Source organism: Osmerus mordax, chromosome 4, assembly GCF_038355195.1.
Source record: "Osmerus mordax isolate fOsmMor3 chromosome 4, fOsmMor3.pri, whole genome shotgun sequence".
Taxonomy (NCBI): domain Eukaryota; kingdom Metazoa; phylum Chordata; class Actinopteri; order Osmeriformes; family Osmeridae; genus Osmerus; species Osmerus mordax.
Genome location: NC_090053.1, coordinates 543,380 through 571,004, shown reverse-complemented (window position 1 = coordinate 571,004; position 27,625 = coordinate 543,380). Strand labels below are relative to the sequence as shown.

The 27,625-nt window shown below is 46.0% G+C and overlaps 1 protein-coding gene across 3 annotated transcripts; it reads right to left on the bottom strand.

The window, feature by feature from the left end:
* Positions 1 to 77: 77 nt before the first annotated feature.
* Positions 78 to 24,510, bottom strand: LOC136941898 (AP-3 complex subunit beta-2). Of its 3 annotated transcripts, XM_067234547.1 has the most exons (29): positions 19,589 to 19,866; positions 15,945 to 16,020; positions 15,344 to 15,418; positions 14,848 to 14,943; positions 14,494 to 14,654; positions 14,266 to 14,332; positions 13,904 to 14,086; positions 13,487 to 13,681; positions 12,997 to 13,094; positions 11,596 to 11,650; positions 11,369 to 11,440; positions 11,182 to 11,244; positions 10,957 to 11,089; positions 10,329 to 10,438; positions 9,879 to 10,055; positions 9,480 to 9,666; positions 9,006 to 9,136; positions 8,044 to 8,103; positions 6,738 to 6,776; positions 5,975 to 6,089; positions 5,593 to 5,764; positions 5,237 to 5,411; positions 4,951 to 5,035; positions 4,726 to 4,832; positions 3,898 to 4,126; positions 3,325 to 3,409; positions 3,111 to 3,208; positions 1,616 to 1,754; positions 78 to 1,024 (listed from the first exon to the last, which is right to left on the bottom strand). In XM_067234547.1, exons 1-29 carry the CDS (start codon positions 19,864 to 19,866, stop codon positions 874 to 876), a joined length of 3,612 nt encoding a protein of 1,203 aa, XP_067090648.1. In that variant the 3' UTR covers positions 78 to 873. The 3 variants fall into 3 exon arrangements, with proteins under 3 accessions (XP_067090648.1, XP_067090650.1, XP_067090649.1); XM_067234549.1 differs by lacking the exons at positions 8,044 to 8,103; positions 19,589 to 19,866 and adding an exon at positions 24,398 to 24,510 and having other exon boundaries at positions 874 to 1,060; XM_067234548.1 differs by lacking the exons at positions 6,738 to 6,776; positions 8,044 to 8,103; positions 19,589 to 19,866 and adding exons at positions 2,678 to 2,689; positions 24,398 to 24,510 and having other exon boundaries at positions 874 to 1,060; positions 9,018 to 9,136.
* Positions 24,511 to 27,625: the final 3,115 nt, after the last annotated feature.

Sequence of the window (27,625 nt, the reverse complement as noted above, 5' to 3'; positions counted from 1 at the left end):
CTAATGAAATGCATTTAAGGACATACAGTATACTGTATATATATATATATATATAATTTCCATACTTTTTAGTCTGCTAGTCCTCTAATTAAATAATTTCTCCATGTATGACAGTTTGAAAGGTATCCGAGATGCTAAATGACTAGAAATGTAGAGTGGAATATATTACTCTCACAAATATAACGATTCAGCATTAACAATCATACTACCAGTATTGAAATGAGGGCTCTATTGAAAATCCAGTTGACAAAGGCTTGAAGGAAATATCAAAATAACGAATTACCATCTTTTCTTAGATTCTATATCCTGTCACAATATTGATCATATTACAGTACGTTCCTGTCTGACAAGGCCTTGTGAGTTGGTATTTTTCTGCATGCTACATTCTCGCTCACTTGAAACAACATGGTCAACTGTCTAACGTGAGATTAAACACATACAGTATGTGTAACTCTCTTGCAGCTATATTGTACATCATTAGCCGTTCTGAAACAGGGCTATAACATTATGTATTGAGAACTCAAGCTAAAGGACAAACTGAATTTCTATGCCTGATTGTCATTGCAAATTGTGCACTGCAATAACATTCTGGATTTCATGAGGACTATGTAAGGTTGTAATTTGTTCTGGTACCCAAATGCAAAAATATGTATGCAAGTCTAGGACTCTTAAGCTCAGGTGTGGGCATAGCTGTGTGTATGTGAGAGCTGAGACAATACAAGAGCTATAAAGAAGTGGGGGTCAATCCAACACCAGCGGGTCATCACTGCGTTACCAGCGTGTCATCACTGGGTTACCAGCGTGTCATCACTGGGTCACCAGCGGGTCATCACTGGGTCACCAGCGGGTCATCACTGGGTCACCAGCGGGTCATCACTGGGTCAGAGCCTGAAGGATATCCTTGACCAGCATTGTACCGATCACCATTTTCTCACAGTTAACTGTCAGCTGGGCAGCACCTTCCTGTCTGGCCACCACAGTGACCAACACCAAGCTGCCACTGGTTACTGTCTTTGCTGCAAACCTGTGAGTCGGCATAGGGGGAGGAGGGACAGGAGGGCTGAGTTCAAAGGTCATAGTGTAAAAGAGTGAAATCAGAAAGACAGAAATAAAGCAGGCCAACAAACAAATGTTAATCAACAAGATTTTAGCACAATAAAATCACAACATTCATGTGAGCAACTTCATTCTCCTCAAAAAGCATGCCATGAAGTATTTAGTTTTGTGAAAAGCCTCACTTAACTTGTGACCACCACAACCCAAATTTGCACCCTAACACTAACCACCAACATGGTGTTCTGAGATGTTTGACGTACAGTAGACCAACATGGCTACACTGCTGTTACAGGTGGACTAGCTATACTGGAAAATACCTTGTTCATGCACTGGCACACAGTTAGCACTACTGTCAATCTATATCCTTTTTGCAGGTTCCAGATTAGATTCAATATGTCAACAGAAATGTCTCCTTCTTAATATATTAATCCTAGTTTCTAGGTTGGTAGTTACTGACAGGATGAGACCATTTAGGTCCAGAGGAAGCAGGTGTCCCTGCCTGAATAAAACATGCAACCCTGCCCCTGAGCATGTAGCGCTGGGAGTCAGCCCCTCTCACCTGCACTCCCTGTCGGACCCACAGGGCACCCGGCTGAGGCTGGCGGCCGTGGTCACCCTCTGGACGATGGTGTGCTCGCCCTGGCACCTCTCACCGAGAGTCAGCTTCTCTGAGATCTCGTTCATGCCCATCAGCTGACCTACAGCGGGGCACAACAGCAGCTGTCAGTCTGGGGAGATTCAGTGACATCGCTGTTCAGTACACAGCAAGGTCCAGGTTTTGCTAAAGATACTAGATAAATGTAAGAGGTAGCGGGGTTATGAAGACTGTGAATGTGTGTACATTTCCAATTTCCTGGGTTTTGGAAAGAAACAATGACCTTCATTTTGATATTCCACATGAAACATTTAACTTAATGAAGTGATACATAAGAAATCTGCAATGAATTAAAGGCTATTGACTCTTATGTTGAGGGAATGTGTCAATGTTACAAAACTAGACTAATATAACGAAGGTCCAAACTATTCTCCTGCCTCAGACACATTCCAATACTTGTCCTCAAATCCAATTTTTCAGTTTATACGCATATGGTGGCAGACATAGATTTGACAAATACTCTCTACTTGATTTCAAAATCTGATGCATGAATCTTGAAAGATGCCCCCCCCTCCTCACACCATTCAGAAAAGCTCCACTTTATGGACCAGAATTTTAAACTAAAATGACCTATACTAGTTATTCTCTAGACCAGCTATGAGTGTTACGCATTACTGAGTTCAGATAAACAGTGCAGAGTCTGCCATCATTCTGCAGAATGTGTGGTGCTGGGGGATTGAGTATGAACATTAGCGGACACCCAGTGAAGGAGCATTCCTAGTCATTCCTGGTGGGGCTCAGTGTGAAAGCCTTCTGAGATGCGGGTTAGGTCTGGGCAGGTTGATTTGCTTGATCAGTGAACTGAAAGTGCAGAATCATTGTCAGGCATTAAAGGGGAGGATCAGCTTGAAGCAATGAGGGGAGGTTAAGGCGGGGTGGGGGAGGGGGCGGAGTCTTGTGTGAGGGTGACTGAGGCAGGTGGCACACAGACAGCCAACGAGAACAAGTCTATCAAAGGAAACTTACCTCGACACCTCTCTATTGGACCAGTATCAAGAGAGAGGAACGGAGCATATGACACATATTTAAACACAAAAAAACCATGGTTGACTTGATTTCAAAACCTTGGCAAAGGTTAGTAATGACATCTAGACGATGTTGATATGGACCAAGGTTTCATGGATGATTAGGTGACAATGTTGGGATATTATGCCACTACACCAGTGTGCGTGTGTGTGAGGATTGAGGACAGATATATTCTATAAATCATTAAAAGGAAGAATGTTCCAAATATGGCACATAAAATAATATAAACAGTGACCATGTATTTGACCGTTTAGGGAATCAACACAAAATGTGGTGTTAGTTTAACTGGAAAATAACAACAATAAAAAAAACAACTGTGACATAAATCATGTTGTGTTTTGTATTTTGTTGCCATTCTGGTTCCCGTCCTCACCTTGTTCCTTCTTAAATTCATTCTCCGTCATGAAGACAGGCATCATCAGCTCTCCAACCGGGGGCTGGATCGACACAAAGAACTTCTTGGTGTGAGTGCTGAAAGCACACAAGAGGAGAGAGATGTTCAGGGCTCGTCTGGTGCCCTGACCTGCAGTGTTGTTCCTGGAGCAGACAGTGAGCCTGTCACACGTCTGGGGAGCGTGTTGTCTCACCACAGCTGGAAGTTTGCAGCTTGCGTCGAATCGCAGAAATCGATTCCCATCACCACTGTAACTGTCTCGCCAGCTGGTAGCATCTCTGAAAAAAGTTTACAAAATCAAAATTAAATAAGAGTATAGTCTAGCTACATGTGAGCTTCAAAATAAGATGACTTGAACATGTATTTTAACAGGCAATTAAAACAGAAGACTGCTTGAAATCTCAATTGTAGACTTAAAATGAACGCTTGTCATTCCATGTTGTACAGACATGGACAGAATACAGTGTTTCCCATGCATTGTTTTATTGGTGGCGGCCCGCCACAATAAAACATTGACTGCCACAAATGTATAAAGTGATAAAAAAAAAAAACTTTTTAACATGGCAAAAAAAACATTATATTGTAGAGCTGCGCGCAGCGCATTGACTCGCTCAGCCCCTTCTTGCCGCGCTCGCGTTCTCTCTCTCAGTACAACGGGCCGACCCGTATGTGAATAACTATGGAAGCAAATCAGTGACATCATGTTTTGAATTTGAAAAGGCATTGAATACTTAATATTGACATTTTAGGCCAACACTTGACTAACCGATTTCTGTGAACTCTTTGATTCTCATGCCAGACTGCAGTTTGGCGTCTTCCACATGCAGGTTCTTGGCCTCGGTGTTGGCGCTGTTGGTGAACTGGATCTGCACGGCCACCATGTGAGGGTCGGGGCTGAAAGGCTGACGGCTGAAGCAGTACTCCACTGACAGCCCCTCACCAGTGATGCGGTGAAGCAGCTCGTAGCTCCTCAGGCCTCCAGATGGGGTGATGGTCTGTGAGAGTCAGCACAGGAAAGAATCTTAAGTTTTGCTGCTCGAGATTTGACATAATCAGTAATTGAACCCAAGCTGATGACCCACAGGACTAGTTTAGATAGTCTGGTGTTCCCTGGCTGCCCTCTCTGTGGTTGTCTATCCTCTGGACGTAACTGAGGGGATTAGATGATGAAAGTAAAATCCACAGAAGCAGTTGAATCAGTCCTGCAGAGCTGCAAGGGTTAACAGTCTGGATAACAGAAAGTATCCGAGGGCCACTTCTAAATAAACAGCTTGACTGAAAAGCAACATACCTAAAGCTCTTTAGGACTATATGATGACTTAGTTTGGGTTGAACATTTGAAAACCTTTCCTGATCTACACCGCCACCTGGTGGTATAAAACTATCACACTGTACACCAAGACCCTGAGACGCTTTGCCTGGCTAGCTGAAATATAGCCTACAGAAAAACTTATCTAGGGGAAGCACTGTAGGCCCACTGTAGGTGGCTACTAACACGAGGTATAAAATACACAACATTCTGTACACATCATGTATTTGAATACGCTGCACATGCAGTAAACATGTCTGTCCTAACAGTGGCGGGTGTACCTACAGGGGACAGAACGCTGTCTGACAGCGACAAGCCCTCCAGGTCCGTCACCAGACTGCTGGACAGGAAGTTGTTCACAGGCGTGACTTGAGGAGATGGGCTGGGCTCGACTAAGGAGAGAAGGGATTACTGTTAGCTCCATCCAACTGAATTGTAATTCAACTTTATTTAGGATTAAATCAAATTTAACAAGGACATGCTCTTTATTTCAGTTTTCAGTTTGCTTACAGTCATCAAGATCCAGCAGGGACATCTCTTTCTTCTCCTTCTTGCTCTCTTTTTTGGGTGGTTTAGAAGGAGGTTTAGATAGGATCTGGAAAGGAATCAAGATATACTAATAAACAAATGAAAAATGTGTATGCATGTATGAATGTGTGTTAAATGTTAATAGTATGGTGGTGTGTGAGAGGGTTAGGGTGTGTGAGAGGGTTAGGGTGTGTGAGAGGGTTAGGGTGTGTGAGAGGGTTAGGGGGTGTGAGAGGGTTAGGGTTATGTTGCATCAGAGAGCTTGAACCTTCTTCTTCTTCTTCTTCTTGTCAGTCTCAGACTCCGACTCTTCTTCTGACTCTTCTGATTTGCTGCTCTCTGATTCGCTGTCCTCTTCTTCCTCTGACTCTGACTCCGATTCTATCTTCCGTGGCTGAATCTTCCTCTCTGGTTTCCTCTTCTCCTCTCCGCTGCTTTGCTCACTGAGAACAGACGCTCGCTCGTTAACAAAAGTTTCATTTCACACAACCAGGTGTGTATCGCTGAGAAAACGGACCCTGAACGAAACTAGTAAAACCGACTACAAATTCCACAGCAGCACTAGATAACTACTTGAATGAAACCAGTGGAACTCATGTATGCATTACTCATGATGTATTCTACCTTTCACTCTCTTGCACTGGTTTCTTAACCTCCTTTTTCTTCTTCTTCCTCTCGTCCTCCTCATCTTCCTGTTCTTCGGACTCTGACTCGTCTTCGCTGTCATCGCTCTCTGACCCAGACGGGCTCTCCTCGCTGCCGCTGGGGCTAGCAGAGCTGCTAGCCGTGTCTGAGTCTGGCAGGGGGGTGATACTGTCTCAGGCATCATGTATACCAGCACACATACACTGCCTGTTGTCTACACCACCTTAAGACAACAGCTTTTAACACCAAATGCACATTTTTACTTTTTAATCCACATTCACAGACGTACAAGCAGGCTCCATGTGTGAAAGGGTGTAGCCGTCAGAGGTGACACTGTCTGGTGAAATGAGTTGTGTTTTACCGGAGTCAGCTGACTCTGTCGCCCCTGACTCTGCTTCAGAGTCAGAGTAGAACGGCTTCTCCACCTTCTTCTCTTTCCTCTTCTCTCGGCTGCTGCACTTGGTCCACTCGGGCACCTGGCAGAGGGTCAGAGGACAGACTGTCAGAGGTCACAGCTAGGACTGACACACTGGCTGGAAGCAGACCTGTACAGAGGGTGAAGCATGGCCATGAATGCTTCTCCTTAGCGCACGAGTCACGCCACAACGTGCCCCACAAGCTGCGTGTGTTTGTGAATCCACTATTTAGTTCCAACATAAAGCAGTCTTGAATCGGTTCTCCACCATTAGGTGGCAGCACAAGGCGATGCCTTCATGGCCAGTTCTTAACGTATTGTACTGGGAGCAGTTCCATTAAGGGAAGTGATATCCTTGAGGAGTTGTCAATTCCTCCCACACCGAAATATATAACTAATTAAGAAATGGAAAGAGATATTCAATCAACAGGAGTTACAGTCCCACTGCAGTAATGCATGTCTGTGTCCATCCACAATGATACAAAAACACTAACATGAGTACTGAGGCTAATGGTGTGGGAGGAGATTCAACACGACTGAAGGATTCAGTTCTTTAATTGCAGAGACACAGGAGGAGTGTACTGTGTTGGGGGAGCTAAGCACGAATAGCGACTAAGATAGCTTGGGGTGAGGGGGGTCAAAAACAACGTAGGTTAAAAGGTTTTGGCGCTATGGGTGGAGCTCCAAAAACACAGGCTAACTAACTCACACTGGTTAGAGTTGTGACTCTTTCGAGCAGCGTAAGAACCTGGCAAACGAGGAAAGAAAAAGAGGCATGGAGGTGAGATGAGAAACGGAAGCAAATGATCAAAGAAGTTGAGAAGGAGAGAAAAGCACAGACAGGGAGAGTAGTTGCACTGGTTACAACTCTGTATAAATCAAAACAGTTTCATATTAATGTCAGCTAGAAATATCAGACAGAAAGGAACTGTTTATAATCAAACTAATTATGTTTTTTAACCAAAGATGATTAACATAAATTAGTTACCTTAATATTATAAATAACGCAATTAAGGATTACTGTAAAATAATACGATTGGCATACTGACTAAAGCTTCTCATTATTGTCATATTCTCATAAGACTAATAATTATAGTCAACTCTCTCTCACATTGGGATTTGGTGGGTATCATTAAAGTATGTTAATTTGTTAACCTGGCTATGGCAGTGCCACGTAGATGAAGTTAAAATACTGAATAATTTCAATGGTGAAACATGGACACATGAGAAACATGAAGAGGAATGAAGTCGTAGGCAGATTTCTACATGAGAGGTTTACACAATGTCTGTCTTCCAAGATGTTTCAGTGTAGTGCATTTACATCTATTGACAGCCCCAAACCTTATACAAGCACACTAATCTTATAATTTACACAATGCAGCAGCTATCATTCTCAGTGGAGCATAGCTGTGTTGATGCTCAGGATTATAAGCACTAGGAAACAGCCTTCCCTTCATAAAGCTACCTGCCCTGTCTGCTTGTGGTCCACAGAGAGGCAAGAGAAAGCAATAACTATCCCAACACTGTCATCCTAAACTGGGGGCACTTCTCCCAAGTCTCTCGAGGTACAGAGAGATAAAGAATCTGGAGGCAGAAAGAAGAGAGAGAGATAGAGAGAGAGAGAGACAGAGACAGAGAGAGACAGAGAGAGAGAGAGAGGAAGAACAGAGAAGAGAACAGAAAGCGAAAAGGACAGCCATTAAAACACTGCAATCCCACTGGGGGGCACCTCTCGCCAGTCTCTCTCGAGCTACAGAGACACAGACTGAACACGAGAGAGAGAGGTAGAGAGAGAGGTAAAGAGAGAGGTAGAGAGAGGTAGAGAGAGAGGTAGAGAGAGAGGGAGAGAGAGGTAGAGAGGTCGAGAGAGGTAGAGAGAGGGGTAGAGAGAGGTAGAGAGGTCGAGAGAGGTAGAGAGAGAGGGAGAGAGAGGTAGAGAGAGAGGTAGAGAGAGGTAGAGAGAGAGGTAGAGACAGTCGTTAAAACAACACTGCACTCCCAAGCTCATGGGGCACCTCTCGCCAGTCTCCTAGCAAGCCGATCCTCCCCTCGCTGCTGGGAGTCCCCTCCTCTAGCTGTGGGCCCGGGCACACAGAGGGAGAGACCAGTCAGAGGGAAGGTAGAGCTGCCATATGTCCAAACAATAAATACCACTTTACACTTGAAACCTCAATAGAATATCTGCCACACGGATGAAGACATGGTTCCCACTACAGCATTGTACAACGAACAGTTTACAAAGCAACCATGATTACCAAATGTCCAAATCAAATGTATTTAGGGGGGGGGGGGGGGGGGGGTTATATAGAAGCGTGAGATACAGAAGATTTGATTTGAAGTTCAACGTTTGGGCCACATCGTTGAACATGACCCGATGGCACATGGAATGATAATATGGAAATTGTATGGGATATGTGAGTGCTTCCTAATTCACCATCCTTAATTAAGACATAACGCATCATGTAGCAGAGCATGACACGTCTGAAGCATGTTTGAGATGTATTTAAAAATAATTCACTGCTGGTTGACAGTCAACTTACACTATCACATGTGCCATTAGCTCAAACAGGTGATTTCTCACCAATGGAGGGGTGTTTGAGTGTTCACTGCCCATTGGAGGCCATGGCAGCAGAGGGGTATGGGTAATGTAGTTCATATGTAAAACACTTGTCGTCTAAAGCTTCACATCGGACAATGACTGCCATCTTTCACCGACCATACAGTTAGCTATGGATCAGTGCTATGTGCAGAAACATCTCTTTGGAGATGTCTGGGAGCCAATAGGGATGAAGTGCCTCATGGCGTTATGTGAGGTGTGTGTAGGTGAATGAAAGAGAGGAGGGTGTTTGGCCTTGCATGAGGTGGGGGTGCTCCCCCTCCCAGACCGTGGTCCTCCCGGAGCAGCACCACTCTGGCCCCCCCCGGAGACCCCTAAGGGCCGCCTGTCTCTGACTGTTACTGTTCCCACTGCACGCACAGACTCCTTCACCTCCACGTTGCGGACGGAGGGGTCAGGGGCGGCGTCCGGCCAGTCCGACAGCTCCTGGTAGCCGCCTGCCTTGGTGTTCAGCAGGTGAGACAGGGAGCCCAGCTGGAAGTGGTCTCGGTCTAGACAGACAATCCACACATTGATTAATGCACACAGAACATGGGCAGCGACTCATCATGTTTTCTGTAGAAAATATGACACCATAAACATCCACTAAAAGTGTCAGGCTGTGTATATTTTGTATATTATATACCGAACACAACATGATGTGTAAAGTATGGTGTGTGTATGACAGAGGGGTGTGGAGGTTGTGAATTTCTGTTCTTTTGAGGCAGTTCACAAACTGTAACTCACCGCAAAATACATTATTTGTGGTTGTGTTAAGTCTAGGGTGAGACTCAAACACAATTATGTTAAAGAGACTGCCTAGTGGACAATGTTCTTAAGAGTGAAAGACGCTACCCTTAAACGGAGACTCGAGGACAGGCGCGGGTTTGAGGGCGAGGAACAGCTTCTTGGCGTACTTGCTGAGGGCTCCGCTCTTATCGGTGGGCACGATGAGCTGGCGGATGAAGCGGGCGCGGTCACGGATGTCGTAGTTCTGGTCGTATTTAGCCAGGTTCAACACGTACTGAGTCAGCAGCTTGGTCTGTCAGAGGAGGAGGGGAACAACAGGATGTGAGAAAGATCATTTTCCTGCATGGTGGAGAGCTGCTTTGTCAGAGAGACACAGTGAGAGAGACTAAAGGGGCACATAATGTCACTTTTTGTATACATCTATTATATTATTAAGTGCGTTCTGACCACAATATTACTTTATCAATTCCACATCAAATCAAATGTGGGTGTGAAAACCCTCACCTGTTTGGAGTTAGTCAGGTAGAGCTTTGCAGCCAGATTGATGATCTGAAGCTTGACAATGTCCTCCTCATTAGTGAATGTCTTGGCCATCTTCCTGAGGACATCCGGGGCGATCTTGGGCACATGCTCACAGTACTCCCCTATGAGCCACAGAATGCTGGCTCGTGCCATGGGCACCTAGCACACAGAGAACAGCCTCTGGACTGTTACAGCATGAAACAAATGCAACATGCCTTCTGTTTACCATTTCATTAAATCAGTTCTCCTTCTCAACTAAATGTTCTCCTGAAAATAAAATAAAAATAACTAAATCCTAATATTCTTTACTACCCTGGCTGAAAATGTAACATGAAAATATCAATGTCAACATGTCATGTATCACATGGGTGACTTGTTTTGCGTCACAGGTTCACTGATCCTGACGGTGGCCGGCCAGGTGGTACACCTCACCTGGATGTTGTCAGTGAGTTTGGCCATGTGCTTGATGATGTCACTGTGCTGTTCTGGCTGCATCTGCAGAAGCTTCTTGATCACGACCACAGACTCTGCCACCACCAGCTCTGCAGGACCAACACACATGTTTAATGGACACACTTTCGCTAATGCATTCAACATGCAACAAAAGCTGATACATTGATTCTACCGGCATCTGGTTTCATTTATAGTTGGCAACAGAAGGTTCTGTCTTTAGAAATGACACATCTCCAGTTTAGTTTGTGACACAGACCTGAGTTGTCCTAGCAGGCAAACTGAATCAAAAGCCAGTGAGATACTCTGAGGTGAGATAGTGAGAGAGTCTGAGTTGAGATAGTCTGAGGTGAGACAGTGAGAGAGTCTGAGGTGAGACAGTGAGAGAGTCTGAGGTGAGACAGTGAGAGAGTCTGAGGTGTGATAGTCTGAGGTGAGACAGTGAGAGAGTCTGAGGTGAGATAGTCTGAGGTGAGATAGTGAGATATTGAGAGAGTCTGAGGTGAGTTAGTCTGAGGTGAGACAGTGAGAGAGTCTGAGGTGAGATAGTCTGAGGTGAGACAGTGAGATAGTCTGAGGTGTTGCGTAACTCCGGAGGCGTCTGACTCACCGTCGCGGTTGGACAGCAGCTGGACCAGCCCGTTCAGACACGTGTCCCTAACCTCCCCGATGTTGGTGGCACAACGGCCGATGGCTTGGATGGTGGCAGCCACAAAGTCCTTATCCATGCTTTTAATGTATGTCTGACAGAAATAATATGAACACGTATTAAACGTATAGTAAACCTGGGCACACCCTCTTCATGGCATTACAACTGGTAAACAATGTCACCTACCTGGAATTCTCTCAGAATTGTTGAAATATTTGTCTCATTGGCTAAGTTAGTCAGCACCTCCAGCTGCCGAGCAAGTGAAAAAACATTATTCAACATGTCCTCATGTACGTCCCAGAACAAGAATTATTTACGTAAATACACATTATACAAAATTAGCAACATCATTTTAGCATGAGGTACATGTTACCTTCAGAACTTTGATCTGTGTTGGGTCGGTGGAGCGGATGTAGAAACTCTTCAAGTAAGGTTCAAACATCCCCTACAACAGGAAACATCAACATAAAACAAAGTTTGGGATTCTTTTTTAATAGAATCCAAAAGCAATGTTCTTGGACTCTGCCCACCTCTCTGATCGATATTCTCTGACTGTACATAGCCCTGACACTAACCCAGACAAGATGTGCGGTGACTCACCCTTCTCTTGATGCTCATGGTAGCCACATTCTGAAGGACAACATATTGGACTTCGCTACAGGGGGAGAGGAGAGAGAAGCACAGTGTGATCTTTTGGCAGGGCAATTTCCCCTGACTCATCAGCGTATGACCAGCCCCTTTAAACCACCAATACAGAGAAGAAACCTGACAGACAAAAAAAATTGAACATTGGCTATGTTCAAATGTTTCTCTTTAATTTATATAATTCTCCATGGTCTGTCCTTGTTCCTTTCATGTTTTGCTTTCTGTGGTCTCATATAAAGTAATGTTCTTTCTTGACAGGTTTAAATTGAAATGCCAGTCAAAGACACAAAAATGAAACTAAATGTCAATTGAATTTTGAGACCGAGAGAAAAAACCTGTCATGGTAAGGTTTGGACAGCCCCAGGGAGAGGACAGCTTCCCAGGGGGGGACAGCAGGGAGAGGACAGCAGGGAGAGGACAGCAGGGAGGGGACAGCAGGGAGAGGACAGCAGGGAGAGGACAGCAGGGAGGGGACAGCAGGGAGGGGACAGCAGGGAGAGGACAGCAGGGGGGGACAGCAGGGAGAGGACAGCAGGGGGGGACAGCAGGGAGAGGACAGCAGGGAGAGGACAGCAGGGGGGGACAGCAGGGAGAGGACAGCAGGGAGAGGACAGCAGGGAGAGGACAGCTTCCCAGGGGGGGACAGCAGGGAGAGGACAGCAGGGGGGGGACAGCAGGGAGAGGACAGCAGGGAGAGGACAGCAGGGAGGGGACAGCAGGGAGAGGACAGCAGGGAGAGGACAGCAGGGGGGGACAGCAGGGGGGGGGGACAGCAGGGAGAGGACAGCAGGGGGGGACAGCAGGGAGAGGACAGCAGGGAGAGGACAGCAGGGAGAGGACAGCAGGGGGGGGACAGCAGGGAGAGGACAGCAGGGGGGGACAGCAGGGAGAGGACAGCAGGGAGAGGACAGCAGGGAGGGGACAGCAGGGAGGGGACAGCAGGGAGAGGACAGCAGGGGGGGACAGCAGGGAGGGGACAGCAGGGAGAGGACAGCAGGGAGGGACAGAAGGGAGAGGACAGCAGGGAGAGGACAGCAGGGGGGGACAGCAGGGAGAGGACAGCAGGGGGGGACAGCAGGGAGGGGACAGCAGGGAGAGGACAGCAGGGAGAGGACAGCAGGGGGGGACAGCAGGGGGGGACAGCAGGGGGGGACAGCAGGGAGGGGACAGCAGGGAGAGGACAGCAGGGAGAGGACAGCAGGGGGGGACAGCTTCCCAGGGGGGGACAGCAGGGAGAGGACAGCAGGGAGAGGACAGCAGGGGGGGGACAGCAGGGAGAGGACAGCAGGGAGGGGACAGCAGGGAGAGGACAGCAGGGAGAGGACAGTGACACTGACACAGTGATCCCTAACTGACCTGTGACTCCTCATGAGACGCACCAGGGCCTTGGCAATAACCCCCACCTCCGCCTTAGGGGCCAGGTGGAAATACAGCTGAGCTACAGCCATCACCACCTGGGGAGAGAGACAGAGAGAGACAGAGAGAGAGAGAGAGCAAGGCAGAGAGAGAGACAGAGAGAGAGAGAGAGCATAAGAGAGTGAAAACGTCATGCTGAATAATATTCAAGCAATAAATACAACAAATAATGAACTGCTGCTATAAAAACATAGTAGTGTAGTGAGTATACAGGATACATGGTGGTAGTGTGCTCGGTAGTGAGTATGTAGTGTGCTCAGTAGTGAGTATGTAGTGTGCTCAGTAGTGAGTATGTAGTGTGCTCAGTAGTGAGTATGTAGTGTGCTCAGTAGTGAGTATGTAGTGTGCTCAGTAGTGAGTATGTAGTGTGCTCAGTAGTGAGTATGTAGTGTGCTGTGTGCTAAAGCAGGAGGTGGTGTAGGGGACTCACGGCTGCATTCCGGCTCTGCAGCAGTGGCTTGGTGTTCCTAAGCAGCAGCCGGTGGTCTGGATCCATGACGTATGGCTTCCTCTTAGATAAGGCGGCGGGCTCCGCCTTCTTCTCTTTCTCCTCCTCATCTTCGTCTTCATCATCATCTGAGCCGTAGAACGCCTTCTCCCCCCCAGCCTCCTCCAGCAGTGTCTCCTGCACAAGCACAGGCAGGTGAGAGACAGGCAGACATATAAGCAGACAGACAGGCAGGTGAGAGACAGGCAGACATATAAGCAGACAGACAGGCAGGTGAGAGACAGGCAGACATATAAGCAGACAGACAGGCAGGTGAGAGACAGGCAGACATATAAGCAGACAGACAGGCAGGTGAGAGACAGGCAGACATAAGCAGACAGACAGGCAGTATACACTCACGTTAACATTAGGGTTGAGGAACTGCGTCCTTGCGTAGCGAGTGAGCATGTTGATAATGACCACTTGGCCCCATTCCTCAACATCGATCAGCAGGTTGCACAGCTTGCGGTAGTTCTTGTGGATCAAGTCAATGCGCTCTGGACAAACCTCCTCGAAGGCCATGACCACACTGCCAGCAACCAACTACTCACAACAAAGCAAGGAAGAGACCTCACTGCCATCTCATTTACACTACATGCATGTACTGTACGTACAATGTGTATTTATCTTGTTATGCATATCTTTTTTCATAATACATATTTCAAGTTGGTACTTATTAACCTCAAGGTAATTATTGTCAAAATCCTATATATTTGACGTACCGTGGTTTTATCAGCAAGGAGCTTCTCAATGACCTCAATCAACTGATCTTTTTGCTCAGGATCCAAGCTGAACACAGAAAACAGCATCATAAGCATCATAAGAGTTCCTCACACAGCAGCTGCTGTGTGAGGAACTCCCACACAAACTAGAGTGTTACTTTGCCTGTTACTTTGGTTGCAATCCTACATAGGTTCTGTTGGTCGTTCCTATAACTCTGGTCGAGGTACCTGTACAGCTTGGGAATGGCGTGAGCGGCCGTCTTCCTGACGTACGGTGACATGTCGGACGCTGCCTCCTTGATAGCCAGCATCATGATTGGCACGATGATAGTGACCCGGATGCTGGAGAGCACACGCAGAGCGCTGGCCCTGATCAGCTGGTTAGGGTCCTAATCACACGCAGCAGAGACAGAACCCAACAGAGGATCAACTTAACAGGGCAGCAAGCAAAGCCTTTAACAGTGACAGTAACAGGCCAGAAGGTAAAGCTTATTCCACTCAACAACACATATGACCAGTTCATTTCAGAGTACAATGCAGGAGGACAGATGACAGTGTGAGACTGCTGCGAATGTGACTGACCTTTAACCCTCGCTGGAATGTGGAGATGGAGAGCAGGGCCAAGTCCTGCTGCTCTTCAGCATATCGCACCAGATACACGTAGACCAGCTTCTTCACCTGAGGCACAGAGAGAGAGGGGTGAGAAAGAGAGATGGAAAGAGAGAGTGAGTGAGAGACAGAGAAACACACAGAGAGAGGGAGAAACACAGAGAGATGGAGGAACACAGAGAGATATGGAGAAACACACAGAGAGATGGAGAAACACACAGAGATGGAGAAACACACACAGAGATGGAGAAACACACAGAGAGATGGAGAAACACGGAGAGATGGAGAAACACACAGAGAGATGGAGGAACACAGAGATGTGGAGGACAGAGAGGGAGAGAGAAAGACACCAGAAACAGGGTTAGGGGGGAAACAATCACAAACAAACAGGACTCGCTTTGTTAACCCCTTCACCCATCTTTTGTATTTTTAATCTTTGATGGAAAACGTGATGAGGACTGTGAGCTACCTCAATGTTCTTGCAGGCCACATTCTTCACCACCGCAGGGAAGAGATCCGAGGCATTCTTTCCTCTTGCTATCATCTGTGAGGTACACAAAAATCCAGAAACTTATGCTGTTTGTTAAATAAATATTATACAAGGGTTTCTATTAAAACTTACATCTGCTTAACACACAAAACATACAAAATATATACAGTATATCTATTTAAATGAATTACAAAGGCACTTACAATTTCAAACCTGTTGATAAGTACAGCAGCTAACAGCAGGCTTTGTCAGACTTTCTAGGTTGACACCAGAAATGGAAACTAAATATGCCCAACAGTATTTTTCTCTCCATTCCTCCATCTCGTCATATGAATAATACAACAGAGCTGTAATGCTCCTGTAGTAGGAAGCTGACACCAGTAATGAATATTTAACACCCGAATGTGCATTCCCAGTGTCTTACTGCTGTCCTCTCTAGCATGAGCCTCTGACCTTTGCCCACCCACCAACCCAATGTGCACAAACTCAGGGCTGGGATGTTTGTGTACATGGGTGAGTGTATTTAAGGACTACCTCATCTAACAATGTGGAGATGATGACTACAGTATTGTATACTTACAGCCACAATCCTTTTCATGGCCTCGAGCTTCAGGGAATCTTTGTTGCTGTCCAACATCTCCTTCAAGTCATCATGTCTGAAGGTACACAAAAAGAGACCGTAGTTACTCAAGTTACTTCAAGTAAACAACCATATCATGCTGCGCCTATCCTTCATTCATGTTGAGAACATTCTTGCCTTCGCTAAAGATTCAAATCTCAATACAGAAAATTATTCCTGGAGCAGGCAGGGGTAAAAATAAAGGCGTTAGTAGCAAGTTTACTGCTGGAAATGACCATGGTCCCACTATTGTGACAAGAAACATCTTCAAACTTGCTTCTCTCCTATGGGTGTTTAAGCAAAAAAAAATCATAATCCTTGAATAAACAGCCCTGTGAGCCCAAGAGGTGGAAGCAGTGCCCAGTAACACTGCAAGGTAGAAGGGAAGTTAGAACCGGTTTCGCACAGGGCTGTCAGTGTCTATAATGACCTGCTGGGCTTTGGGGCCATTTTGGGAGCTAAGTGGAATCCCTGTAAATAGCATATCTCATCTGCCAGAGTCCACTTGATGTGAAGGGACATGTGGTCCAAAGCCAGGGTGATTGAGTCATCTATCATGTGAGACCTGCTGGTGACGGACCAGTGCCCACGTGTCACAGTAGTGTCACAGTTTGAGATGAGACCTGAGATGACGTTTTGTCATCGCCCCTCTACTTTGATAGCACACTGAGGGATGTCGACAGTTTAACATGACAGTTTGAAAGGTACATTACAGCCAAAACACTGGAAAACGTACATGTGTAGGTGAGGATACCTAAGACAAAAATGCTACTCACTACTAAATAAAAAAACATTTCTATACATTTTCAAATTGATTTTCAAAAGTATCCACCAAAACAGTGTATTTGACAATTGTACAATGACATTCAGTTAGGAAACATCCCCCATCTAAGACTAACCAAGTATTAACTTAAAACAATTGGACGTGTTTAAACCCAAACTACAAGGATGGTTAGAATAATAGGCCTATGATAATTATGAGTCAAGAATGCATGTTCATTGTTCATGTTTATAGTTCTATAATGCCTCTTTGTTCTGTCATTGATGTACCTCCTTAATCAGTCATTATTTGTTCTCGACAATATACTGTATTTCATAGAGATTTCAGTTGTAATGAAGGACTGTGTCTACACTGTAGACTCTACAGCAGGGTGTGGGTAAGGCTGCAGGGTATCACCATCAGCAGAAGTAGAACTGTCAAGCTATGGGTTCAGATTTGTAGGCAATGGCATTGGCCAGGCATTTCCTAGAATCCAGCAAAGACTACATCCCCAGGGAAACCTCCCAACATTGTATGGCAGTTTATCAAGCTGACACCATGCAGCAGGACAGACATCAGAGACCTCATCATGCACGGCATCCCTCCACCCTTCTCTATCCCCAGAAAGCACCCTCATATCAATGAAGACCATAAACTATTGCGATGGAAGCAAACAGAAGGTATCGGGGCTAATTAAAAAGGGGGGGGGGGGGGGTGAAATAAACAGCAATGATATCTCTACACAACTCTCAACTCGTTTGAGTAGTTTCCAAGGCAACAAATAAACTCAATAAATTATAGAGGAACGATTTCCTTCCTCCCCACAGTGGCATGGTGGAGAGAGAGAGAGAGACAGAGAGAGAGAGAGAGAGAGAGAGAGAGAGAGAGAGAGAGAGAGAGAGAGAGAGAGAGAGAGAGAGAGAGAGAGAGAGAGAGAGAGAGAGAGAGAGAGAGAGAGAGAGAGAGAGAGAGAGAGAGAGAGAGAGAGAGAGAGAGAGAAGGGTTTTAGCAAGATGTGGGAGGGAAAGCCCCTTCTAGTGTGTCAGTCATGTCCTAATGTCTCACACACAGGGGATCACCTGACATTATGGGGTGCCCCGTTATTAAAACACTTAGTCAACATCTTTGGTCTGGTATGTACTGCTTTTTACAGGGCTTAACACTGTTGAGAGAAATGCAACATTTTGATGCACTCTACTTTACTGCTATGAAGGGAACTATACACCAGACCTAAAGACATCCTGGGAATGTTGGGGAAGTCATATCAACTTCCAAAACAGATGTCTTCTCCCAGTGTGAATGCTTAAACACGAGTCACCACTAGCAAAAACGTGTACCTGGAGTGTAGTTTAATATCTCCACTGCCTGGGTCTAGTATGGGACCTCTGTCTTCTTGAAAAATATTTTGCATTCCAATACTTACAGAGTTATGCTTCCCTGTGAAACCAATGTTGGTTTACACTTAAGTGAAAAGGCTCAACAGATAACTGTGGAGGAAAAAAGGTTTTTAAAGAATGTGCAAAGTCTTTAATATGACACCTATCTGTGATGGTCAGGATAGCTCATCTATCTGGCTGAAGGACTCAGGTCAAACCCTAACCCTAACCCAGGCAGGGGACTCTGAGGGTCAGCAACATTGTCGTAATAAACACACCCAGTAATCATCACCGATGTTAACAGGGCAGTTTATTATGACCAGGAACCCTTGTGCTCCTCAGATATTGCCTCAAAGTAAGAACAAGATCCTGTTGTTTCCCCACCAGCCCAGTCTCCACCCTGAGATCTGTCTTTGCTAAACCTGTCAGAGGGAACGATGAACATGTAAGCTCTCTGCCTCTGATGTGAGACGGGATATCAAGTTGGGTTTCTCGGGCAGAGAGCAAGAAATGCTAAACCAACACCTGCTGATCCAGATCCAGATCCTGTATGTGGGCCCACATTGCAGGCAAATTGCTGATCAAAAAGTGAGTACCTACCTAAGCTTACCTAATGAGTCATCCTGATCATTAGGAATTGAACTCAAGTTCCTGACCCAAAAAGCTTGAGTCAGACAATCAACAGTAGCATAATGTTTCCAGTGACAGAAACATTAAGACTAATCATTAAAACTGAGCTGAGCTTGAGAAGAGTATCAAAGATTCAACTGCAGCCGTGTTGCAACATTCATCAGGGGCTGAAATAGCTCTCCCACTTCACACTGGACTACATGTTTCTGTCTCTTTTTCCAACTCTGCTAGCCTCAAAGGCCTGATCTGTAATCAAATTGAAATATCATAAATCTATGGAAGTTTTCAGTGATTTGTTTCTGTGAAACATGGCTACCAGCCTGTCTATTCATGTTCTCTAAGTCTGGCCCTCGCCTGCACACAGCACCACTGACACAGTGAGGATGAATGTTGAAGAAGTCCCTCTCTCTGCTTCTCCTGCAACAGGTCTTCTGATACCCAGACAGGATCAGGTTCCTCTGAGTGGAAACCCTACCCCACTACCACGGCTCCATTTCTTTGGACTTGTTCTTGTCCAAAGTCTGAAGGTAACATATACAACAATACAATCCTGAATTATTCAAGTCTACTGAGGTATTAGAACCCTAGATGCATACATTAAGGGGTCAGGTTACCTGTACATGAAGCAGAAAGATCAACCAAACTTTCCTGACCGATCAGAACGGTCTCAGAAACTGAAGTGATATCCGAAAGGGTTATGTAAATTATAGACTTTAAACGTCAACTAGCAATCTTTGTAGCTACAGACGCCGTCTGTACATTTATGATAGTGATATGTACTCAAAGATTCAAATACAAAGTTATGCCTGAGTACACAGGTTTCCTCCTGGCTAGCCTACCGCAGAGGCTGGGTCTGGGCACTGGACCCCCCACCTCCTCCACCCTCTTCCAGATGGGCCTGCTCTTCCTGGTCTCCTCCTCCTCTTCCACCTCCTCCTCCAGAGCGAAGGTGGCGTAGCTCATCAGGCTGCAGGGCGTTGTACCAGTTCTGCTGGATCCCATCTGGGGTCAACACAGGGCTCTTGGCCTCCTCCTGGCCCTGGACCTGGCTCTGCACCGTCTTCACCATGTTCACCGCATTCACTGGCAGCTGCAGCAGTCTCTGCATGGTCGTCATCCTCCCCTGTCCTCAGGCTCCACTGCTCAAGTAGACTCCAACAACAACAAACCTGTTGAGTCCCCGAACAAAAACGACCCTGGCAAAAGATACAAAACTTTCCAGGGTTCAGACCGCTCCCATGAATTGCACTTCAGTATGTGTGGTGCTTGGTTAGGTCTGAGATATCAGTATGTGTGGTGCTTGGTTAGGTCTGAGATATACAGAATCAAACCAGGGAACTTTCTTAAAATGACGTTGTGACCAGCAACACTGTTTCTTCCAATCCTGATAAGGATATATCTAACATGAGCTTTTTCCTCTCCCGACAGCAGAATGATGTGTTGAGTGCCAGCTCTCGTCTCGCTAGCTACTGGGTTCTGCTGTGAGCCATGGCAGATGAAGAGGCTAATTCAGAGAAGCAACAACCGCCTGATGGAGGCCGTGCAGCTGACTCCTATCTTTCTTTCCTTCTGTTGTTCCTGTCCCCTTCCAGAGAGAGAAGGCTTGTTCTGCCTGCTCAACGTTCAGGCGTCTGCTGCTGGTCTTCGATGCTATGCTCTGACGGCAAAGCCTCTCTCTCTCTCTGCCTCATTCCCTCCCTCGCCACGTTAGCACCCCTCCCTTTTCCTCTCCACTCTTCCCCTCCCTAACCCTTTATCTCATGCGCATGCTCCGTTTTCACCGCTGGGTTCTATGCCATCACTCTCTCTCCTCAGCTCCTGGCCCTCTCTCACCTGCTTTCTTCTTCTTTCACAGCATTGATATACAACAGCAAGGTCTCTCTCTCACTCCCTCCCTCCCCTCTGCCTCTCTCATTCTCTCTCTTTTGTTCTCTCTCTCTTTCTAACCAGTGAATAGAGATGGACTGTGGAACGTTATTGCCTTGAGGATGTGATCATGGGTGGCCATGATCACTTCAAAAACAGTACTGTGCAATTGTTGCAGTTCCCTCCTGTGTACATGTGAGAACACTCTCACATTAGTCAATGGTCTGTACAGAGTGCTGTGCTGAAGCAAAGTTACAATAAATAACATGTGTCCATCTAGGGTCTAGGTACGGTACTAAACCACGTACTTTCGTAAGGGACTGAGAAGTCAATAGTGCTGCACTGTCAGGATGATACCAACAGCACACCCGTATATGTTTCATTATAGCATGCTCACCCTTTTCTCTCAAATTCCCGGGGCTGTAGAGGCCAAACAATATAACCATTTGACCATGCTGAGGTACAGGGTGATCTGTGTTCTGGACACAGGGACATTCAGACCATCAGATAGCTAACAAATTGGTTCCTGGAAGCACATTTTATCCAAGAACTGTTTGAATGTTGTCATTCATTTCAAATGATTCATGGGCACGAGAACATTCTTAGTACGGAGTGTTACCTGCATGTGTACCCTAGTAGTCCCTTACAGAGTGTTACCTGCATGTCTACCCTAGTAGTCCCTAACAGTGTGTTACCTGCATGTGTACCCTAGTAGACCCTTACAGTGTGTTACCTGCATGTGTACCCTAGTAGACCCTTACAGAGTGTTACCTGCATGTCTACCCTAGTAGTCCCTTACAGTGTGTTACCTGCATGTGTACCCTAGTAGACCCTTACAGTGTGTTACCTGCATGTGTACCCTAGTAGTCCCTTACAGTGTGTTACCTGCATGTGTACCCTAGTAGACCCTTACAGTCATTCTGCCTGCTGGCTCGTGTGTCCCCTCCCCCGCTGTGTCTTCCATAAACCATTTCTCACCAGGTTGCCTGCAACAGTGACAACACGCTTCAGTGCACTGCACACACTGCCAGGCAGCCTCTCCCAGAGCCTAGCGACTTCAGTGCACTGCACACACTGCCAGGCAGCCTCTCCCAGAGCCTAGCGACTCGTGAACACCCACAGACAGCACCTGCTGTTAAACAACTGGAGAACTGTGAGAGAGACCGGAACAAGTACAGGTAAATCATGGATTGGAAAAACTATTCAGTTCCAGCCTAGTCCTGAGTTACCATTGCAAAACAGTCATATTATGAGTTTCTCAACAATCTGAACGAAATGAGCAAACCAATATGGCCGAACTGCAAGTTCATACTGAATTGTCTGGGAAATACTGAAGAGGTGTAGATGGAGGCATAGCAGAGACATGTTTCACAGGAGAAACTCTGTCAAAAACTAAATCAATGACATTTTAGAGGCAGGGTGTGACAATGAATATCTGATCGAGAGGAGCGAGCAATAGAGCAGGCATAGGGAGAAAGAGAGAGAGATAAGAAAAATAGAAACACAGACAGAATCAATGCTGCTCCTTTTCCAATCCCTGTGACGCACTCTTTGACTCATTTCTAAAAGAAACAACGCAGCACATCAAATCTAACAGTCCGAGTCTCACGAGGCCTCAGACCCATGAGGCCTCAGACCCACGAGGCCTCAGACCCACGAGGCCTCAGACCCACGAGGCCCCAGAGGCCCCAGACCCACGAGGCCTCAGACCCACGAGGCCCCAGACCCACGAGGCCCCAGAGGCCCCAGATCCACGAGGCCTCAGACCCACGAGGCCCCAGAGGCCCCAGACCCACGAGGCCCCAGAGGCCCCAGAGAACCCAGACCCACGAGGCCCCAGAGGCCCCAGACCCACGAGGCCCCAGAGGCCCCAGACCCACGAGGCCCCAGACAGGAAGGTGGTGAGGGGAATGTGTTGCTGCTACAATAGAGGATGCAGGGCATGAGGAAAGGCAATGACTTTCATTGTTTCATTTGATTTAGAAATACAGTACCTGGGATATAAACTCACAAACCCCTTGACACAAAAATGAAAAGGAAGTACTAACAATAATAACCGAAACTTTGTTCAATGAGGCAACATATTTAGTTGACAAATTCGATGACATTAACAGCTGGAACCAAGATGTCACATCGTAGCACAGTGTAAACCACCTAGCGCAGCGCTCAACATGGTGCACTGGGCACGTTTCCAAGGCAACAGCATGCAGAGAATGGTCTGTCACATTTGTGAAAAGAGACCAGCCTGACTGAGGGTAGTCCTATTTCCACCTGGTTTACTTTGGCCAAAGCAAACATGGACACTGGACACCCTGCTGGCTGTTAAACCTACTAATGGCGTGGATCTGTATTTTTTTTTTAAACCACAAACAGTGTCTGTGTCATCAAACTCCATTAACCATTCATAATACTCTGTTGTCCACTATGCTTTCTAGAAGACTAGATGTCATGGTTACCGGTCTAAGTGTGCTCTCCGTTATTAATTCGTTTTCAGATTAAGTCTGTCATTGGTCATGTGTAGGCCTAAACCTTGATTTCGCAATATTAATTTAATCTACGCTTAATAATGAGGATTGTAACTACAAGTGATACATTGCTGCCCTCTGCTGGTGAAAATGCCTCGCGGCACGTTGCATGTAAACAGCACTGTGGTTTTACAATGGGAACTATATACTGTAGTGTAGATAAAAACGTGTTTAAAGACAGACTACAATCTACAACAATCTATTAGTTGCCTCCTAAAAATAATTTTATTCCGTTGTAGTGAACTACAATAAAAAACTAGTGCTATATTGTTATCACCATCTAGCGTTAATATTAATGTTGTAATGTCTCTTCAAACAACCACATTTTCCCTTTCACCTCTAGCGTGAATTAGCCGAGGCTATGCTATGCAATCTAGACTGTTTCACGCAAAAGTGGCCAACTGCAGAACAAGTTCCGGGTTGTGAATTGATATAGGCTAAATTATGGTCTGTGATGGACGCATATGGTTTACTACACTGTGGTGGTTTCTCCTATATTTTGACCATTAAGTTTAAGAAATTCGTGAAAGAAAATACAAAAAAAAACACAAATATTTTAGGGATACCTCAGCCAAAACATTTGACTTCAGCACCACGCGCTGTCCAATCGAGAGGTTCTGAAAATGGCCCGGATGTATCTCAAACAATATTATCAACTATTGCCTCCCTATTGGCTGCTACGGGAACCATTTATTATGATTGGAATGTATTTTGCGTATAATATGTTATAATTTTTGTTTTGCAAGGATATGAACAGTTTATACAGGCCTGTACGCAATTTAAACGAACGGGTTACCGGTTAAACATTTTTGGCCAAGACGTTCAATCAGATTAGCGTAGCTAGGCACACTTAAACGATACGACAAACAATCACGTCTGGTTGTACCCGTTAACCATGGAACACAACGTAAAGGCTAGTTGTGTCAAGTAGGTAATCTATTAGCCCACACCAAATCACAGCGAGGTTTAGTTAGTCATGGCCCAGATGGCCTGCGCAGTAGCCTATACCGCCAACACACAGACATTGAACATGCAGCCTGTGTGAAGTCATATAGGGCCTAATGTAAATTCTACATAACTGCATGTTCGTTTTTTAGAATTATTCGTCTACTATAAACCCAGCCTAGCCGCTTCCTTCTCATCTCGAGACGCAGGAAATGACATCTGCACCTCCCCCATTCATTGCAAATGATATTCCAATTTGACAACATACGATTTCATCACACAACCGCAGAAAGCGCTTGTTTTTTTTTATACCTTTTGTAGTCCGAAGAAAAAATACCTCCACTAGCCGGATCGTGGCCATATTCGGGCTCACCGACACTCGAGGACCCCCCCTTTTCATCGTTAAAACCGGAGCTAGCAGACATTTCTCCTTCAGAACACAACGATGGAGATTTACTGCGGTTATCAGGGCACCTCTTAAAGGCACAAGCCGCGTTCTATTTGCTACATTGATAGCAAAGGCGGGGATGATGCTCTGTCGCGGTCACGTGATATCCACCGACCCTTCTAGTAATCGGCGACTTTGTCGGATGGACACTCATTTACATGCGTGTCATTGCATGCTATGCCCTGTCGTTTAGCGTCAAATCACAGTGGCAACAGAAAATGAAATTGTAGAAACGACACCCCCCACAGATTGCAGTGGCTTTTAAGTAGTGTAAAACATATTCAACTGATTACATTTACATAATATATTTACCTGAATAATTAATATACTTTAAATAAAAACAACATTCTGAAGTCATTAATGTAATGTTCCATTTGAGCTATAGCGTCTTGGCTGGACCAGCATGGTTCTTCTCAACTGATGGCAAATTTCTCAAGAAATCGCTGCATAAAAAGAATACAGGATCTCACACCCCCCAAATCTCCCAGTCCTGTTTTTATGAGTATGTAACCTCCTGATATCAGCAACAGAACATGTAACCCTCATAACCGTCATTCAAGGTCAGGAAGTCTAGGATTGTGGTGGTCTAAAAGGGAAAAGTTACCAGCAAGTTGTCTCCAAGTTCAGAGTGAGGTCATTCCCTCCATTGAGGACAACCCAATAAAGTGCCCAGAGAAGTAGTTTAATGCATCACTGATGGATGGAGCCAATGTCACCAATGCTGTGAAGCAGACTGATGAAGGGTTGAAGAATATCGACAAGTCCCGACTACTCAGTCCATTTAAGACCTGGCTGTACCAGCACGGCCTTCTGGCCAGGCTTCTCTGACTCTTCACAGTTTACGAGTTCCCCATGACTGCTGTAGAGGGCATGAAGAGGGAAACCAACAAGCACCTGAGGAGATCCCCCCCCCCCCAAGCTTCCTCTGTATGCCAGCTGCTCTTCAGAGGGCCTCTGTATGCCAGCTGCTCTTCAGAGGGCCTCTGTATGCCCGCTGCTCTTCAGAGGGCCTCTGTATGCCCGCTGCTCTTCAGAGGGCCTCTGTATGCCAGCTGCTCTTCAGAGGGCCTCTGTATGCCCGCTGCTCTTCAGAGGGCCTCTGTATGCCCGCTGCTCTTCAGAGGGCCTCTGTATGCCAGCTGCTCTTCAGAGGGCCTCTGTATGCCCGCTGCTCTTCAGAGGGCCTCTGTATGCCCGCTGCTCTTCAGAGGGCCTCTGTATGCCAGCTGCTCTTCAGAGGGCCTCTGTATGCCCGCTGCTCTTCAGAGGGCCTCTGTATGCCCGCTGCTCTTCAGAGGGCCTCTGTATGCCCGCTGCTCTTCAGAGGGCCTCTGTATGCCCGCTGCTCTTCAGAGGGCGTCTGTATCCAAACCAGTCAATTCCAGCTCCGCTCAGTGATGGAGCCTCTAGAGACCGTCGCTGCAGCAGAGGTCCAGACAGGCTGGAGACGTAGTCATACATTGGTCAGATAGGAACCAGAAGCTTCGACTGGTCCGGTAGAGGGCAGTACAGACCCATATCCAGTGTGTTAGCAGGGCTGAGGCTCCACACATTAAATGTGAGCTATAGAGAGAATTATTTTCCAATGTACTTTAAACACAAAGACCATGTCAGATTGAAATAGGAAGTCTGTTCCAGAGGAGAGTAGCTCTAGATGATAAAGCTCTGCTCCCCACAGCTCTACAGTTCAGCCTCTAGAACGGCACAAGGTGAGCCAATCAGGTGATTAGATCATGAATATGTAAAATATTTTATTTTAATACGTTCACAAGTACTAACCCTGACCCCGACCTTGGCTCTACAGACATTTGAAAAACTCTTCTTCCATTCTCCTTCCTCTTGCTAATTGAACATTTTATCCTCCAGGCCTAAAGTTCCTTGCACTGATCCTTCTAAAAACCACCTCATCACATCACATCAAACGCAATAATGAAAAAAATCTTTCATCTGTGCATGTCATTAAACCTTAAATGAAGGACAAGTTAATCAATGATGGGGAATGACAGGTTGGTAAATGAATGAATCCTGCCGACGGGGGGTTCTCAGCGATCGATGGAAGGGGTTATGTTGAGACGGGAGGCCAAGGATGGGCTGCCCTCAGAGCTGCCCTCAGAGCAGCGAGCCTCTGTCGATATAAACAACTAGCTGTATGTCTCCTGCTGTGGCAACACACAACCTCCATGAGGGGCCATTAGATCAGCCAGAATGTGTGCATGTAGGTGTGTGTGTGTGAGTCGGTGGGTGTGTGTGTGTGGGTAGGTGTGTGTGTGTGGCGGGGTGTGTGAGTGCATACAGCACGATGGGTGCTTTGCATATACATGAATAGCTTAACTGCCATTTCTGTTGAGGTTTTTGGTGATTTATGTGCAAGTAAATCAATACTAGTTTGTTTTTTTTGTGGACACTGTAGTTTCAGCATGAAGCCATTGGAGGGCAGTGTTGTCCTTGTTATTAACCTTGATATGATAACCCGAACATCAACATGATCTATGAGAGAAGTTCATCTGAACCACGAGCTCACACAGAAACTCACTGTAGATTAATAATGTCCAAACAGGCCTACTGTTTGCTAAAAATTTGCAGAATGGATGTTTAAAAAAGCTAATTTTGTTGTTTTGTTTGATGTCTTGAGTTGAGAGAGATACACAACAATATAAGAACAAGGGCATTTATTCTTAAAAAAATATATTTATATATTATATTGCCCTGTACATTTTTACAGTTATAATGGATATAGTATCTGTTAATTTTTAGTTGTTCTCAAAGACCGACAACGCTGGACATTTCAGTCACATTAATGTAGTCCTTTTTTATTGTTTAAATATTCTATGTTGTGGGTGAGTCTCGACTTGTCCACAATATTTGTTGTCATTTCATTGTTGAGATGTGCATTTGGGACAGCATCTACTTCTGACTGTATTGGCGACAGTGAAAGGCCAGTGGATGCTGTGTTTGACTTGATGGGAGTGGATGTCTGCACAGCGAGGTATTGACAACCCTTCACTTCCTGTCCCACTCGCAGACAGGAAGTCACTGTCACCTGACTCAGGTATCGGCACTTTGTCTCATTGCCCCCTTGGACCTCTTATTTC